This window comes from Punica granatum, chromosome 2, assembly GCF_007655135.1.
Source record: "Punica granatum isolate Tunisia-2019 chromosome 2, ASM765513v2, whole genome shotgun sequence".
Lineage (NCBI taxonomy): Eukaryota > Viridiplantae > Streptophyta > Magnoliopsida > Myrtales > Lythraceae > Punica > Punica granatum.
Window position 1 is genome coordinate 14765550 of NC_045128.1, and position 19443 is coordinate 14784992.

A 19443-nucleotide genomic window follows, 5' to 3' on the forward strand; every position below is an offset into this window, starting at 1 on the left:
GTAGAGTAGTTATACCGGTTGGCAGGCTAAAGAAGAAGTTCAAACCAAGTGGTAGATGAGTCGTCAAATGAGCCATCTAGTCTGCATAAGTGTTATCTTCCTTGAAAGTGTGCTAAATTTTGATAGATCAATCCCACCTAATTAAATCTCCAATAGCTTTGACTAGGGGCGCCATTTATGGAGCACAACTTTCCTTGGACTTAAAAACAACCACATACCCTCTTTGAATTAACCTTTAACATTATCCTCCTATATCCGAGGTCCCAAGCATGCCTCAAAGTGATGAAAGCACCCCAAAGTGAACAAACTATATTACTATAATGGAAGTTATATTGTAATTGGTGTACATCGGAAAATAATAATAATTATTAAGAAATAATTAACAAGTTTCGCAATTTTATATTTAGTATAGACAAAAGACGCCATGGTCTAATACCTGATGAGAGAGGGAAATAGAATGATAGAAAAGTCTTACCAGTAAGAATCTAACCCAAGACTATTTTTAGGTTAAAGGCACGTGACATTATACTAAATTCCTGTCCCGAGAGGATGTGGCGTTGCTCCAAGATTAGAGAGATATAATCCCAATTTGGTTATGATAATGGGTAAAAAGTTTGGGTGGTACAAAACATTTTTATGTAACAATTGAGTACAAAACGTTACAAAATGTTGGAATCAACTACATTCTATCAATTACTCATTGACTTCGTCATCTCTCGCTGACATGGCATCCGACTTGTTATAAGGACATTGAATGCGGACAATAAAAAATATATGCTGTCCTCTGCCCACCAGAGCCTCTTAATTGGCAACTTTGGTCGGATTGCCTCACCAAAGCCTTCGTCGCAGCCTTAGCCTCTTTGCTCCCCAGACTCGAGCCCTCTCTCTCCCCCTTCTTCTTCTCACTCTTCCGTCTGTATTTTTTATTTTTAAATTATCTTGATTGGATCGGGGTGGGGGCGGCCTCGCCGCGCGACCCCGCCCCTCGACTGCTAACTGGCGAGTTTTGAGCTCGCTGGGTTCTGATTAGTTAGTCGTGTTCTAACAAGGTGGTCATCTCCAGGCTGTCTTGATTTCTAGGGTTTGTTGTCTCTTGCCCTCTCTGGCTTGAAATTGGGATTTTTTTTTCCAGCTCCATTGGTGGGGTTTTAATTCCTAGCTGCTCCCTTTAGAGAAGTACTAAGCTCTCAATGACTTGGGTGTTTGGATTTTCAGCTCTCACCGGCAATTGAGGGAACAACGGCTATTCACAACCCGAGCATCTCAACAATACATTCGCAAGTCAAGCTTGTTGGGAACAGCTGTCACCTTCTAATCAGAGAACGTGGAAGCCAAGCGAAAGGACATATGGATCAATTTGATTAAAGAAGTAAGCGATCATGATTTTGTTCCCTTTGCAGTAAAATCTACTTGTCTGCTTTTGTTGTTCTAAGAATCGCGGTTTCGCATAGTAGTGATTAGGGGTGTGCATGAATGTTGGGTATATTCGGAACCGATCGTAATCTATTCGTTAGGGTAGGGAGCTTCGACCAACCACCACCGGTCAATTCCGCTTTGGGGCCACCCCTTACTCTACCATTATTATAGGGGTATGGGGTTCGAGACAAAGAAAAATCAAGGCAACATATCAGTTTTTCCTTTATACTTTACTTGGACCCGCATTGTTAGTATTGAAAATATGATAGGGTCCGGATATTAAAATACGGAACCGGTGAAAACGGGTTTCAGTTCCGATTCTTACATATAAGGTATCCGAAATCGATACCCCGATAATCATTTTTTGGATTATATATATATAGTTATATTCAAATAATTATATCTTAAAAAAATATAGTCACTATTTTAAAAACAATCTAAATCTATGTCAACATTCTGTTTTGCGTTATTACTGATTATAAATGAGACGTTTTCGATTTTATTTAGCGAGACAAAAAATTTACAGGGCCCAATAAGATACTCGAAACTTGTGATATAATACATATTCCGGTTCCATAATTCAACAAGATATGGTCCGGTTCCAAAATCTTAGAACCCGCCCTTCACAGGATATGGTCCAAATATGGTGAAAAAAAAAACAGGGTATTCGGACCCGTACATCCCTAGCAGTGATGTCTTCTTTAAAAAAAAAGAGAGATAGGAGAGAGATAGAATAAGGAGAGATAGAAGAGAAAGAGAGAGGAGAGAGAGATAGGAGAGAGATGAGAGATTAGTTTTTATTTTCTTTGATATTTATTTAATTTTATAATTAATTAAAATTTAAAATGCATATTTTTTGTAGTATTATTTCCCACGGTAGATGCTCATAAGACACGTCGGATGTCACGTTAGTAACAACTGGCGACATTAGTGGACTATTGACGGAATATAGTTGATTGCAATATTTTAAAACGTTTTGTATCAAATTATTATAAAAAAAAAAATTATACCATAGTGTTACATTCGTAAAGGGTTTTGTACCTCCCGTCCCTTTTACCCTTATGATAACCTTAATCAAGTAAGGGTCGCAATAGATGGGCTTTAGATGTCCTTTAGGTTGTGCTGTGCATGAAATAATGGAGGCCCGATCATTTGTTAGCCCAAAGGTGGGGCAGGCCAAGGAGCCCATCTTTATAACGTCCACATTTCTTGAAGTTTTTCTTTTTCTTTATTTATTATTATTTTTTCCTCCCTTGCTAGGCCATCCTTCAAATGTACGTGCAGCAGGCAGAGCAAAAATCCTAACCTTAGGCAGGAATAAATTATCTTTCTATAAGTGTAACATCAACGCCACTGATCCATGCAACGGAAATGCGAGGAATGGATACGGTGGAGGGCACATGGGGCCGGAGCCCATCAAAGAAACTTTGGACAGGTGTATGGACTAGGGCCCATCGACCCACAAAGTTTCGGACAGGCAGAAAGACCTTGCATACAAGCCCAGCTTAGCTACTTGATGTACGGACCCAATACAAAGAGTATATATATATATAGATTCATATATGAATCAATGCTTAATTTCAAGAGCATACATAAAATATTAATAAATGCTTTTCATTTTTTTTTATGGATACATGTAACTTACTTAGTGTTTCTCTTTGTCAAATGAAGTGATTCTAACATACATTTATGTATGTGATACCACCATCTCTTATTTGTGCTGTATTTTTAATGGCCTAGACCGGAACTAATCCCGCGTTCCAACGTGACAGTGGTCTCAAGAATGTCTAGAACAAAATTCTCAATTGAATTGCACGTAATGAACTTGAGGTACCATCCCTTTAGAACTTTCGAGAGTCACATTGATTTTTTTAGAAACTCAAAAATGAAAAGGGACTACATGCATCTAAGGTCATGGATGTCCATGAGACAGACGAGACTTTCTCTTGGGATATAACCTCAACAAAATTTTCAAATCAAACAAAATAACGGAGAGAGGAAAAATTCTTCGAAATTTGGTAAGTGGCACAAACAGATCACTTAGTTTATCTATCTCGTACTCGGGATGGATCGAGGAGAGCTAAAGTGGGTCGTCGCCCTCTCTAATTTTTTGATGTTATAAGACTGAATTTCATATTTATTATTATTTAATATTTGATTAAATTCTTTCTAATTCAAAAAAAATTATCATTTTATTCGTCCCCTTAAGGATCTCATGTTTCTTGGTTGAAATCTTGGATCCGTCCTTACTCCTACCATGATATCATATTAAAGACTTTTAGATATATGTAATGGGAAAGATAAATGGAAATCTCGTACTGAAGGAGCGATAGGGATCGCACAACCACTTGCCTTATGCTAATTACATAATTGCCTGAATAAAGTAGATTGAAACGTGTTGACGGGCCCTTAGTTAATTAAGTACGTACTTTTCTTATGGGGCTATTGATCTAAGTGGATGTTTACTGAACATGGATTATAAAATGTTATCACCATCATTATCATCGTATTGTTATTTAGTCATAATTGGGCAATTTTCAAAAGCATGGGACTTTGGGAATAATATTATTATATAAAATAAATAACATCCGAAAAATTGGCTGGGCCCAAACTAATGATGAAGATGCCAATGACCATTCCATTATTTTAATGGCTTAGAAAAGGTCCCTTTCCAGATTCCTACCTAATTGCCGCAAATGCAAGTAATGAAAGGGATGGACTGAAAATCATTAATACTAGAAATTGACCTGCGCTGGAATATATATAGAAACTTAATATTACTGAAGAAGAGACTTAACTAATAATACTTCACAAATTTAGATAGAATTATAAATTTGTTTCTTTGGATAAGTTATAAATTTAATTTTAGTAATATTGGAAGTTATTAAGTATACTAGATGAAACATCAAAATGAAATAAAGGGATAGGGAGTTCTCAATTTATATACTAAAAATATTCGTTGTTCACTTTTAATTTAGGTGACGTTTGATAAAATAAGTATTTAAAAATTAAGCATTTAATTAGTTAATAGAATAAGTGTATAAAAAGAAGGGAGAATTGATAAGAATGATGAGATATTTTTGAGGAGCTAAAGGCATCAATAAGTGAAAAATGACTTATTCCATTAAGTCAAATATACTGACTTAACTCATTAAATGATTTTTTAATTTAATGATTAAGTAGCTTAAACTCTCATTCCTCATTCCCCCTCTTTCTCCGTTTCATTTTCTCTTATAACTAATTTGTAACTAACTTTTAAGCACTTATTTGATGAAATTGAACCAAACACATCCGATTTAGCTAAATTTTCAATTTATCTCATAAAAATACCCAAACTTTCAATTTTTATCTCAAATATAACATGTCATGAGTTGTTTGTCACGTTTTCTGTTTGTTTGCTCATGTGGAGGTTAACAGAGTTGTATATCTATGTCGACCACATTTATCTCCACATAAGAGGGGCCACTCATGTTGGGCTATATATGAGACAAATTAGAAAACCTCGGTATCTTTACGAGATAAATTAAAAGTTGAGCTAAATACGAGACAGTGAAAACTCAAAATTTTTGCCGTAATTTTGCTCCAATCTATCTATACTACACTAAAAGGAGACTTTCATTTTGGATATTTATTCTGTACATCACTTGCGAGAAAATTCTAAGTAGACTTACCTCACAATAATATAGTGGCCAGGTGAGATTCTGAGATGTGATAACCATCTAATATAAAAGGTTTATCACTCAATAGGAAGAACCATTAATATCGCTAATTATGTAAATTACACAATTAATTACTAAACTAATTAGCACTCATTTCCCTATTTGTGGAATCTAATTGGTATTTTCTTATGTCATATAGTAAGTTAGGATCATCAAAGAATTATTGTTTCTCACTGGCGTCTAATGCCAATGCAACACTTCCCCTATTTAACCCTAAGAAATAACGCCGTAAGTTTGTATATTAATTTTATCTTTAAAATTAAAATTTTAAAAGTTACCTTACTTCTAAAATAAAAGTTGTGAAACAACTGCAACTTATCGGACAATACCCCAAAACATTATGTACATAATTTGCAAAATATTTTCTACATTTTATTTTGCACTTTCTTTTCCTCTACGTACTCCCATATTCTTGAAGTTCCAACATTATCATCATCTTGGCTTGTTTCCCAGAGCTATAAGAATTGGGTTTTGTCTTTTTCCTCAATAGATGATTTTTCTCGTTTTATTTAAGGAATTTGATATAAGCGGCTGCTTCTGGAAATGGTGGGGATACATATCTCCAATGATTGAAGACTTTTTATCGAAAATTAGCATAATTTTGTTAGTACTTCATATATATATATATATATATATATATATGCGCGCGCGCGCATTTCATTAAGTACTATATACGGGAAGCATGGGCTTACGATGATGAGCTGTTCCCATTGATTCAAAGGATTGGTCAGCCGACGGCATTAAGAAAATTTATCACATAATTATTACCACTGTATATTTTTTTTTTCAATTTTAAGAGAGTTTTATATCTAGCAGGAGAGAGGAAGGGGAAAATATAGCCCCAAAGAAAAATTTCATTGCTGTGAAATGAATAAAATTAAAACTTCTACCTATCAAAGAAAATAATCAAACTTCTTAATTCTAGATTTAGGATGTGTATCGATAATTATCTTACTCTCATAAGGAAGGAGTAGTACTGTGTCACACAATATCGTCTAGGAACGAAGAGGAAGTGATTTGGGTTAAATTCTTGTATTTAGGGCTTCTAGTATATCTTACTTTTTCATTTTCGTTTACTAAGCTCATAAATCTTCCTTTAACAAAAAAAAAAAGAGTCTATCTCTCAAAACAAATTTGATTAGCACAAAAAAATTGATCATTCGTCTGGTAAAAGATTTCCAGATGTACTAGAGGACATTGCCCACGCATTATATGGCAGGTTGAAACACGCCATTCAACCAATACTTAGAGTTGAAAGTTTAATCCAATTATTGCTGATTTGACCGAATTCAAGAACATATTGGTTGTTGGGGATGTTAGATAATTATTCACGTAACTAGTTCAGTATATGTCAAAACATGTCCACTTGTTTTTGAATCTCATAATTGCAATCAAGAATAAACATGCTAGGTGAAAAATTCCATCATAGCCGTCCTTCGGATAATCAGGAGGCATGATATGATAAGTGAACATTATAGAATAGGTCCTTAATCCAAGAAATATGACAATAAATATCATATCTAGGTCACTTCAGTTTTGATTAAGCTCACACCGCAATATTAAGATGTTCATTAAGTCTCACACAATATTTCATATGTTAATTGAATTTTTAAAAAATGACAAAGTAGAGAAAAGGTAATTTAGAAGTAATAAGAAATTGTGAATTTTTTTAAAAGAGGGGCACGTTGCTACTTTATATATAGAGCCATGGATTCATATTAACTTTTTAGTTAATAATAATTAATAAATTTTAATATCCAGTGGAGAACACTTTTGCTCTTCTTTTTATCATTTATGAGAACTTTTTCATAGAATTACAACTTTCAATTTATTGAATGTATAATGTTATATATATATATATATATATGATCTATTGTGAATTCTTTTTCTAAATATCTACAATTTATTGACCGAGACTAATTTTTTTCACTATCGACTCACTCTCCACCAGAAAATGCTTTCATTGGGTTTTGAATTCTCATTGAAGATAAAATCCGTCTTCATAAATCTTATTTTTCGATTATAAGAGAGTCTCATTAAACTTGTATTTTGATATAGAAATCCTAACAACCGATAAATAAATATGGATAGTCCACCCACAAAAACCGAATATCTAACTCTTTGGATGACAATAAGAACATACACTACTACATTATACTCTTTTATTGAAAAAAATTATTTACTGCTGAGGTGCATCTTCGTAATTATCTTGTCATGTATTTAACCTGAAATCGGGTGAGGAGAGAGAGACTAAAAGCAGATTCCCACTTCACATGTGATGTTGTAACATGTTCAGTTTTGTCTTGGCTTGCGAGGTACGTGGACCACTTCATCCTTGCCGGCCTTTCAGGCATTTGGATAGGATACAAGAAAGACATTATGACATAGCCAAGACAAATCGTCCCACATTCTTGCACGACATCTGGATTTTCCTTCTGATGTGGCAAATGCACATGGATAGCTTAGGAATCCATATATCTTGGAGATAGGGGATCATGACCAATTCGATATCAAACGGATTAATAATTTTATATATAGTAATCACGAGATGTGACGTAATTGATAAACTATACCGTTAATTGTTAATTTTACCTATGGTCAAGAATTTTTAACTTGGGAAGCACTTGTAGTTAGGATAGTGAGTTCAGAACTAATCTTAACCTTACCAAAGAAGAGAAAAAGATTATTTACATTATGGCATGGGCCAATTGTGTGAGAAGTTTCCTGAGTTCACCTAAATGGGAAGTTAAATATGTTTACATTGTCTTAATGTCACAATAAGTCAATTGGTAATATATGATGATCTCGTGGAATATAAAGTTTCTTTCTAAAAGAAGATCGAGTTAATTGTTATTAATTATTAGAATCATTTATTGGTGGTCTGTGTTAGAAACTTTCAACTACCGGGTGCACCAAAAAAAAAAAATAAGAACTTAAACTCAAGGTATAGAAAGTACAAAGTAGATGTACTCGATCTGCTCACACATCTCTTGTTTTTCTTTCTGGTTCTGCAGGCCATGTGTTTATGATAGTTCGAGCAAGGTCAAGCTAACATTAATCATTCATCAGGGACAAAGAGATGGACAAGAGATACATAAGTTTTCATTACTTATTAGGATTAATAAAAAAAAGTACAAACTTTCCACATTTTAATAATTTTAGCATGAATTTTTTCCTTAATCCAAAATTTTACAAATTTTCGATTTGATAACAATTTTAGCAATGCGTCAAATTTTCTGTTAATTTGAACGAAAATTACGTCATCATAGCAGCCATCCTGCTCCTCCTCCTACTAAACACAAACACACGCCAGGTAGTAATTAATCACATAACATACACACACCCCTATGGCTATGAATTCGTTCATTCTGCACCGAAAACAAACAAGGTCGTCAATCCAAGCCAATTCCTTGGGGGTTTGGAATTGGATGCACATAAAAGAGATCGTCCGTTTACTGAGAACATATTTTTATCTCATAAGCCAATTAGTATTCGAAGAAAACATAGAGGTCTGCAAAGTAGAGATCGACTCTTCGACATATGAATATGGAAAAGAAACGAAATTTTTTGCAGAGAATCGATTGGGATTGAGCTTCTATGTGATGTGATGTGATTTGATTCCAAAGCAAATCATGAGCAAGAAGGAAGAGGCACCCCGTGAATGAATAAAAGAGTGGATGATTATTGATGATCTTCACTCTTTTATTCGGAATGTGGGCGCACCAGTTCAAGCCCTATACACTGATTCGCTAATACCGGCAATCGAAAACCTCCATTTGCGCTTTTTGGAATCGGTTCAGACTGTCTTCATCTGTTGGCATCAATAAATCAGCCGCGCTGCTTTCATTGTCCAAAGGTCCGGTGTTATCTTAGCTAATAGAATCGGTAAATGCGGCTGCTAGATCAGGTGTGATTGGCTTTTGGGACATGGACTCCCTTCCATCTGTAATAGCCGAATCTATCGGCAACTACCTATCTGTAAATATGCTTCCTTGAATAATAAATCTATCCTTTCACCAAAAAAAAAAAAATTTCCCTCATCTTAAAATTTAAATACACCTAAGTGCAATACTTTGTTAAAAAAATTTAATTTGTTATTATTATTATTTTAGTCTGTAAAATAAAGTTTTGTCCCCTTATAAATGTCACATGCATGGCATGACGGATTTCGGTTGTAACATTGGATACAGAGGTCGTGGGACAACGTGTAAATTTAAGATTAGGTGGTAAAACATTGTCTTCCCTAAAAGTCAGGGGTAAACTACTTTTTACCCTTTGTAAATATACAATCTGTTTGTGGAAATGAAAAGTTAACTCAATCTTGTGGGATGAAATACTAATTTTGGGGTGTTCAATGATTGAACTTATATTGGCCTCATCCCTGAATCAAGAGTGAAGATCTTAAATGATCGCTGCTCATGGTGATTTGACGAGCAATAATAATAAAATTATACAAATTTATTCTCACCATCTATGTACTTATAAACTTATTTAATCATTTGATGCGATTTAAAATTAAAAAAAGGCTCTTAAGTTATATAAAAAAACAAAACATTAAACAAAAAAAAAAGGGTCTTACATCCCAAGTTATATCACAACAACTTTTGACTTTTCCACTTATATATACTTTAATGTTGCCTTTTCACTTTAATGTTTTTTTAGTTTATCTTAAGTGACGCTGGAGGATCAAATCAAACTCCCTATCCAACTCCTATACGTGGTTGTATGAAGTGAGACACCCCATCATCAGCCTAACCAATTTTCCTATCAACCTAGTTTTGGGTCGGGTAGGTGGACATGTTCGCCTTACCGCTAGTTTGGATTGCGGGTTAGAGAAGGTTATGGAGGGATAGATTATGAAGTATCATAATACAAATGTGTATTATAATCCTCTATAATTTATCACTCCATAATCATCATTAACTCGCTATTCAGACAAGCTGGTTGACTTAATGGACCCGTCATACTTGAATTTAGATTAGGCGGGAGTCATTGGGCATCTCAATATCAAATAATATGGATGAAAAAAAAAGAAAAGAAAAAGTTTTTTAAACCTATGCATGCAGTTAATTAGGTTGTATTACAAGACGGTGCAGATCTAATATTTGACGTTGGTTTAGGTGATGCACTGAAAGATGATTAGAAACCGACAGACGAGTAGAAGCCGTGACACCCAACAACACGACGACATGGGTCCCGAAAAGTTCTTTTCTTTTCTGATGGAACTCAATTAACTTCTATGTATATCCTCTCGTTTACCTCTTCCCTCTGTTGGCCTCTACTTTGACAAATCCCTAACATCTATACACACAGATGAATATTGGATTAAAATACTATATTCAGTGCATATAAATGGAGTCCACAAATAGAAAGGAATATGTATTAATGTTGAAAACGTGGCAGTGGACCTAATGATAATATCCATTGGACAGCTAGGGCCATGGTTGAGTTGTGCTGCGGTCGTATGGAGTCGGTATATTTAATTTGATTGTGAGATCACAAAGTCTGTGCCCAAGTACTTTGAATCATAGGATCAAGATTCTTCTTATGAAAAATGCTTGAATTAAATTTTAGGTTTTGTATAACCATCCATCTAAAAGGGCGACAACTGTTGGTTTTTTTAAAAAATATATCAGTTTATAATTTAGAGATTCAAGTGGATTCTTGGATTTTCTATTGCTATTCTACCAAATTAGTCCGTTAGCCTGCGCATTGGATGCGGCCTTGCATTTTTACTTTTCAATTAATATTTTGTAAATTTGGTTTTAGAAAATCTATTGGAATTGGAACGTGTAACTTGTTTTTCTGTAAATTCATACTTTGCACTAACTATTGCACATCAACTCTGGATGTCATTAAATAGATAAGAGTCGAGAAATTTCAAGGCGGATTGAAAATAGCGTATCAATAATTAAGCAAGAAGCAACATATATGACTCACCCGATCTCCTCATGATCGAAATTCTAGGAAAATAGCCCGGGGTCAATCATGCCTCGAAAAAAAAGCATGTATGATTAATTGATCCAATCGTTATTCCATTTGTTTTCTATTCTTTATTTAGGGTTGTTTGACTATTCACATGGAAATCTATACATAAAATATATCTATGTATATAATGCCCGAAGAAGTCAATCAGGTTATGACATGTGTTATTTTAGGTTCACTAGACTGCACTATGTGTCACTCACGTGTCACCTATTTGTCCATATTTCCACATGTGTCATCCATGTGTTTCGACAAGTACAACTATCATGTGCTGCCAAGTCTCGATCGAAACTCCTTAATTACATAAAATAATTGCTCTTTTTAAATAATCCGTTATTTATATTTAAAGTAGACTCCTGTTAACGAGCTGAGGGAAATGCCAACCGTAAGCTCCCGTGGAACGAATGGATGGCACTCGTTAGCGGGAGTCTACTTTAAATATATATGGATTATTTAAAAAGAGCAATTATTTTATGTAATTAAGGAGTTTTGATCGACACTTAACAACACATGGTAGCTGACACTTGGCGAAACACATGGATGACACATGTGAAAATATGGACGCATAGGCGACACGTGAGTGACGGATGGTGCAGTCTAGTAGACCTAAAATGACGCATGTCGTAATATGGTTAACTTCTCTAGGTATTATATATTATTAGACTCGAGGGCCGTGCAGCCTGTGATTTTTTTTGTCAATTTTTCGTAAATAAATAAATAAAATCTTTTTGTTTCTATGACTTATTATTTTTTATGGCTTATATGTAGTATTATATATTAGTAGATGTAACATCGATAGAGAGTATATATTTGTTATTGTTATATATTACTCTTTTTTAATATAAACTTTTAAATTTATTTGTAATATATTTGTATAGATGATTTTATTTATTTTTCGTAGAAATTTATTCAGAAATAATATACGGGGTATAATGCTAAATTTAATACAACTTCCCATATGAATAGTTATATGAATAATACATATTTCGCTTATCCATATAAAAATAGGTCAATTTATACATTTTGTAGCAATAGGAGTTATTTATTTGCAACTCTTATCTTTAAAGTTCCATATCCATTAACATATTGGACATATGATATATATGTCACTTTTCAAGGGCCTAGAAGGGGAGCCCCTAATCCGGTCACCCTCTCGGCGACCATCCAACCTCTCGGCGTTATTTTTTTAAGGTTTAATTAATTTATTTTATTTTAATTTCTCATTTTTCTTTTACTTTTTAATTTATTTTAATTTGCAACCATTGATAAATTACCACGTAGATAAAATTAATGGTATTAAGTTCACATTAAAAATGTTTTTTTTTCAAAAATGAAATATGGAATAAAAACATAATTAAAAAAAAAAATTTTATGGAAAGTTTCGAACACAAGACAATTGACACAATTAATCATATTTGTACCACTACAATACAATAAACTTATGCTCGTCTCTCATATCCTTTATTTTTTTATTAATTACTTTCGATGGGTTATTAAATTAAAAATGAATAAAAAAAACGTTCAACCACGAGTGAGGAATTGCTCCTACGTAGCAGACTCACATCACACAAACGGAAGCTCCTCATCGCACACGCTCGAGGAGCCTATTTTAAATACCTATAATAAATATATAGATTAGTTTTTATATAACTAAGTTGGTCATACTAATTTAGTCATTTTTATATGGTCAATATATTTAATATCGGTGAAGTCGCCCTTTAGGCCACCATAGATAATTATACGTATACTCTCTCTCTTTCGCAATATATAAATGCAATATTTCAAGAAACATTCCCACGAAGGAACTCAAATTAATGGTTGGAACCCATACGAAGTCGATCGGTCTGAATTGGCTACTAGGGATTCTTCTACTTGGCACTTGTTTGATTTATTCCAATTAAGAAGAGACATGCTGTGAGTACTTTGAATTATGTTGGTGGGCCCATGATAAATTGAGTTCTCTGATTCTATTGGAGGATGACCACCCACTGCGGAATTCCCGAAGATGGCTGCTTTCTTGGCGCACTTGGAGATTTTTTAGTGAAATTTCTGGTGGCGTTTGTTAGACTGTAGGTGTCTTAATAAGCACATTTACCTTCAATATCTGCCAACATGACATCTTGTGAAGATAATACATTTGATACTTTTAATAAATAATTAGATAGCTTTTTTTTTACTCGTGAGTAGTACATGTTTTCATTAGTTTTATTTTCAGTTGAGATTTTTAGCATTTTAGTGCAAGTGCTTAGTATACGGTATAGTCCATGAGAAATGACAAAAATACTACATCTCAAACTAGATTATTAAGAAATTAAACTAAAGTATTAAGTGTGTCATCCCAACAAGGAGCCATGTTTGAATTTGCCTCATATCATATGCATACATATCTTGGGAGGAAGGAAAGGAGCTTGGTATAGTAATATAAATAGCCAATTCGGAATCATAAGGTCCCGAGTTCGATTCTTATTATGAACTGTCGCGTACTCCTTTATTTAACTTTCGCTATTTCTTGGATCTTTTTCTCTGTCTCTTCCAGATTGTACAAAACCAATTATATGTTTTACCTCTGCAACATCATCCAAAGAGCATCTGTGGCTGTCCTCTCTAGTCTCTGTTCAGCTTGGCACTACCTCACATATCCTCTTTTATGTGTAAGAATAAGTGGCCCCGCAAACCAAATTGAAATAAATTAATAAGATAGATGGAACCTTATCTAAACAAGTTATAAATAGAATCAGTATACACGTATATGTTACCTTGAAAGTTGTTACTCATAAATTTATCAAAAATCATGTCTTTACAGTTGGAGTAATCCTAAACCATAAGGCTTAGGATCTTATCCCCACCTTGATGTCAATAGCAAATTATTACGGAGTGCATGATCTTGGGATCTTTTTCCATTGGACTAGTGGTCAATTATTTCACTCAAACGAAGCCACAGATAGCCTACCTTTAATGTTATTAGCTTTATCTTGCTTGTCCGCTTGCTTCCTCCTCGGCCGATTACTTACTCATTTTCTAGCTCTTGATAGATCGTTATGAAAGCTATACCACGACCAACTGCAATCTTTGTCATTACACTTATAGTAAGTGTGTCATCGCACGAACAATTGACAAACCGCACGTATTTATTCCTCGCGACTATCCATAACATTTTTAAAAGTAAAATTCGAAGCAACAAAAGTATTAAAAAGGAAAATTGGTGTCATGTTGGAGCGAGTCTGTCTAAGATTCTGGTCTTTGTGGTGGAATGTGATGGGGTTTGGGGAGTGGTGCCGGAAAAGATCATCAAAAAGCTGCTTTCTTCCCCCCCAGCAGTACTTTCGGAGCATCTTCTGCTTTCATCTCATTTGGTGCTCTGTTCGTTTTCCCCACACACAAAAAAATAAAAAAATAAAAAAATAAAAGAATCCTTAGAAAAAGTGGCCTTCTCATTATACCAACAAACAAAAGAATATCAGACTTCTTTTTCTGAGGAAAGTATGGTATGATCTCAAGTCTCACTGCCATAAGACTTTCAACAGCACCCTCCACCTCCAACTCACTGCTGCTGCTTCTCTTTTTTTTTTTCTTCATATTTTTCTGATTACAAACCAGGCTCATAGACCTTGAAAGCGACCGATAGGGGAAGGGCAGTAGTTCCATTTGTGAGAATTAGATTCAGATTTCATCATCCCAACTCAAGAGCGATGCCGCTGCATTTAATCCCTTTGTGCTCCAACCCACTGATGCCCTGCTAGCAGCTCTTAGATCTGCTGCTCGGATCAACCTTTTCATTTGTCTGAGAAAGCCAATGGCTCTGCTTCCCGGATTCCCCCTCTGCCTTTGCCTGAAACGATCTTTTCTCGTTACATATTACACATCCCATGCTAGACAGAAATATAACAGTTTGGTGGACGGATACGTGATTTTATTTCATGGACTTGTTTTATTAGTTGCCGGATAATTTGGGAAATACCAGGGGTCGCCAATTAACAACAAAGAAAGCAGAATAGGTCGGGATACATAGATATTATGATTGATCATTATTTCCAATTAGATCCACATCTGATCATTAATTTCAATTAGATCCACATAAGCTACGAAGAGTTACACTACACATTCGAAAAACCGACGAGAGGAAAAAGGAAAATTTATCTAGACACAATTACTCTCCTTCTGAGGTATATCCAAACCCAATGATGATATACAGATGAATTGCTAAAGAAATTCTGCATTTCATCTCATCATCTTAATGTCGTCTCTCTTGGCTCCCAAAAGATACTCTATGCCGGTCTAATCCTCTTGTGTCCACCCGTTTTGTTATCTGGCTTATTATTATTGTTAGAGTCGCCCTCGGAGGAGGAGGCTTCCATGGACTTGGTGAAGTTGCTGGAGAGGTCCGAGTAGAGGTCCACGACCTTCCTGATGTTGTTGTTGAGCTCCCTGATGAGGCCCACGTTCCTCGTGAGGCTGTCTGGGACCCGGCTCTCGTGGTTCTGATTGATCTCGTTGATGAGGACCCGGTTCTGGTCCAAGATGTGCTGCACTTGCGTGAAGCTCTTCTGGAATGTCTGCAAGATCTTCCCGTCGATCTGGGCAGCCCCACCATTCCCGAGACTGGAGAATGTGTCTCCCTCCATTGCTTTTTCGTTTTCGTTGATCTGCCTCTCAGTTTGGAAGACAAGGTCAGAGACAGAGGTGATTTAGCTAGTTCGTCCTCGCCGTTCAAAGCCCTGCCTGCAACAAGCATACCAAGTTTTTTCAATTTTTCCGATTTTCGGGAAAGAGAAAAGGAGAAAATAAATCCAGCTCAATCGGGTTCTTCCAGTTGAAAGATAAACAAAATGAGGGTAAATGAAGAAGACCCAGTGTACTCCACAAGATTTCTATAAACAATACACGCATACTTTTCCTTTTACAAACAAATTATTCTGTTTTCATGAGTAAAAAGTAGGATGAAAAACTGCAGAAAATTTTAAAGTCAAGCCCCTCATAATCTGAAAGCACCAAAAATTCATCATGAGCGATAAAGGTAAAGAGAAATGTAGAATAAAAATGGGCATCTGTTATGATATGAGAGGTTACTAAATAAAGATACGAAAAGTAAAAGCCCAGGAATCCATCATGAGAGAGGACTATCATTAAGCAATTGTTGCTATCAGTTAATATCAAGAAAAGTCTAATGGGGGTTTTTTGGGACAACAGCCCATAATCATGATACTGAGATCTTCTTTTAAATTAAACTGCAAAATCACCCGGAAAAAAAGAAAAAAAGTGAGGGGAAGAGCACAGGGCAGGAGACCAGCTCTGATGGGGTTAAAAGAGATCATGGAACTTGGATAGATGAGCTTCAGAACAGAGTTGGTTGTGTTCTGATGGTGGTGGTGTTGGTGTTTTTCTGGGACAGGGAGTCACAGCGTCAGGTCAGATAATCAGATTATGGGCATTGATTATTATTATTTATTATTTATTATTATTATTATTATTATTATTATTGGTTATTTATGATGAGATGTGGAAAAGCAGATCCCATTTCCATAAAAAGGAACCTTTTTTATTGTACTCAGAAAATACCCACCTAAAGCCAACTCTTCTCAGCAGAGAAGAGAAGAAGAATCTCAAACAGCTAAACCCAAAAAAAGTCAAAATTTCAGATGGCAACAAACAATTATTGATCTTCACTGGTGCAGAAACAGAACAGCAAATGGCAATAAAAATTCAAAAATCAATACTAAAAAAAGAGGGGTTCCCTGACACCAACTTAAACAAAAGAAACAGACAACCCAACCCACCATTTTAATCATCGGAAATTTCATGTTTTGAATTTCTGGATTTACACAACAAGCAGAGGAATCAAAAATCAGCTCGGACCCAGATGCGAAATCCACCGCCTTTCGACGAACAAAATGTAATTCATCGGTCCAAATCCTTGTCGTGAAAAAATAAATAAAAAAAGCAATCTTGATATTGCCATCAGTCAGATAAGTATACAAAAAGCTTAATCAGAACAATTTAAACTGTTGATGAATTCTTGATTTGTCTTCTGTGTGGCAGTGTTTGTACAAAAAGAAGACAGTAAAATTACTTTCCTTATGTTCTTGTTATTTCTACAGAGTGAAAGAACGTACCTTGAAAATCTGGAACATTGTTGTCCAACTGACAAAGAGATTCTGGGTAAGAGGGACGGCGATCGAATCGAATCTCAGAGCCAAGGGAGCCTTTCTCCCCCTCCTCCTTCTTCAGCTTCTATGGATTCAGAGCAGATTGTAGAGAGAGAGAGAGAGAAGGGGGGCAGAGAGAGAGTGATGTTTTAGAGAGAGAGAGAGAATGTAGATTTGACAGTCATGCGCGGACCCGCCTGTGTCTAAATATTTTAGCTCTATCCGGATCTAATTATGCACCTATTATTATTATTATTATTATTATTATTATTATTTGTCTTTTATTATTATATTCATTTATTTGTACTTCCGCCCAATCATAATATTTTTTGTAAGTAAATTACGTCAACAACCCCTTCTTGTTTTGTTTATTTATTTATTTGCACCTCCTCCCCATGAAATAACAAATAATACATATATATATATATATTATTAATTGGTTTTATTATAGTATTAGTACTAATTACTATGATTAATATTATCGCTATTTGTGCCATGTTGAGCACATGCCAGCCATGGAAGCACGGCTGTAACATATTCGAAGTTGAGATATTTTACATGCAATATTAGTAAAATATTAGGGGGGAAAAAGATGTATGCTTGGCAACTTAGAAATGTCCTTTTAGGTATCCAGATGTACTAGGAATTTCCACCGCGGAACTTGAGTGATTGTCTGTGGCATGTGCTTACTAGTATAATTATTATTATTTTTTGAATTACAAGTATAAATTTTTTTTGAGTGAATTACTAGTATAATTTTTTTGATGAAATGGGTTTTCACGGACAATTTTAGACAAGTTTCATTCTCTAGTGAATTTAAGGATCTAGTGCAACTCTTCGTCAAAGTAAGGGGATATGGTTATCACTATACTTTTACGAAACCTTATAGTCCATTTGCTTGGTTATATGATTTCCTAGTAAAAATCAATTTACAATAAAGTCACTTTCCTAAAAATAGTTTGTTTTTGGATGTTAGGGACGGTATTATGGACAAAGCTTATTTTTAATACTCAATCTTTACATTTTCTTTTTATTTTCACGGGAAAACTATTCATTTAGTCCTATATTTTAACATACTTTTCTATTTTCTTTTTTTTTTTAATTTTTGTCCTATGCGTTACGTTGCTTTTCTGTTTTCGTCCTTCCGTAAACTTCTCCATTAACTTTGTGAGTTGACTTCTTATGAATGCTCCATCAGTGACACATCAGCTATTTTCCATTTGCTCCACTTGAACCAGATCGAGCAAATGGTTTTCATATAAAAAAAAAAAGCAATTGGTAATATTAAAAGTGAAACCGATTCTAAAATAGCCGGTTAACTTTTGACAGTTTATCTCTCATTTTTATGTTAAGACAAAAATATTTTAAAAAGGACAAAATAAAAGAAACGATGAACAAAGAAAGAAGAAAATGAACAACAACATTGGCTACATCTCTTCTTCCTCTTGTAAAATTCAAATTATTGAAAATCTAATTGAAACCAGCCTATAAAATCATCAATCAAACTAATAAAAATCCTAATTTAATCAAGCAAATCTCAAATTGTGCTTCCCCACTCTCCTTTTCGTGCCTTGTGCCATTTCTTTGAAGCTTTAATGTAAACTTTTCTAGCATATTCATCCCATAAATGAATTAGTTCCAAGACGATTTGCCCGATTGTAAACTAAAATCCCTAGCCCATGTCCAGTCTTCATCATCTCATTCAGACCTATGGTCATATCTTCTCCTTTGTTATTTTTTCATAAATTCGGGGCTTTCTCTTTGGAGTTTATAAAATTTTTCGAACATTTTGTGTTAGATAAAAAGCCCTAGCCCATGTCTAGTCTTCATCATCTCATCCACTCTTGTAGTGATATCTTCTCCTTTGTTATTTTTTTTTTATCAATTCGGGCTTTCATCTTTGGAGTTTATAAAATTTTCAAATATTTTGTGTTGGATCTCAGAAAATAAAAAATTGAGCTTCCTTTTGGCATGATTAGAAGATTAAACAAAGGAGAGCTGGAAGGCAAATATACTAAAATTGGATTCATTCTTTGGCAGAGTTATGGGTGGAAGAAGAAGAAGCCGTAGTATTGCGTTGTTGTTCAAGTTCTTATTCTTCAATTATTCTTTATTTTTTGTCTTTCTTTTTAAATTTTTTGGCTTATTTAATTTTGGATGAAACAAAAAATGGGTGATTT

General features: G+C 34.7%; 1 protein-coding gene and 1 long non-coding RNA gene across 3 annotated transcripts; one reads left to right on the forward strand and one right to left on the reverse strand.

Annotated features, from left to right (window-relative positions):
* Positions 1-776: 776 nt before the first annotated feature.
* On the forward strand, positions 777-3123 carry LOC116194119. Its single transcript, XR_004154350.1, has 3 exons — positions 777-1081; positions 1216-1369; positions 2677-3123. It is a non-coding gene; the product is annotated as an uncharacterized LOC116194119 (long non-coding RNA).
* An 11993-nt stretch (positions 3124-15116) lies between these two features.
* Positions 15117-17449, reverse strand: LOC116193524 (protein ELF4-LIKE 3). Of its 2 annotated transcripts, none has more exons than XM_031522254.1 (2): positions 17231-17449; positions 15117-15839 (listed from the first exon to the last, which is right to left on the reverse strand). In XM_031522254.1, the coding sequence occupies exon 2, from the start codon at positions 15740-15742 to the stop codon at positions 15386-15388; it is 357 nt and encodes a 118-aa protein (XP_031378114.1). In that variant the 5' UTR covers positions 15743-15839; positions 17231-17449; the 3' UTR covers positions 15117-15385. The 2 variants fall into 2 exon arrangements, with proteins under 2 accessions (XP_031378114.1, XP_031378115.1); XM_031522255.1 differs by lacking the exon at positions 17231-17449 and adding an exon at positions 16405-16530.
* Positions 17450-19443: the final 1994 nt, after the last annotated feature.

Bases quoted from the DNA above. Each gene is read 5' to 3' on its own strand.
- LOC116193524 (XM_031522254.1), bottom strand. From the start codon at position 15,742: ATGGAGGGAGACACATTCTCCAGTCTCGGGAATGGTGGGGCTGCCCAG.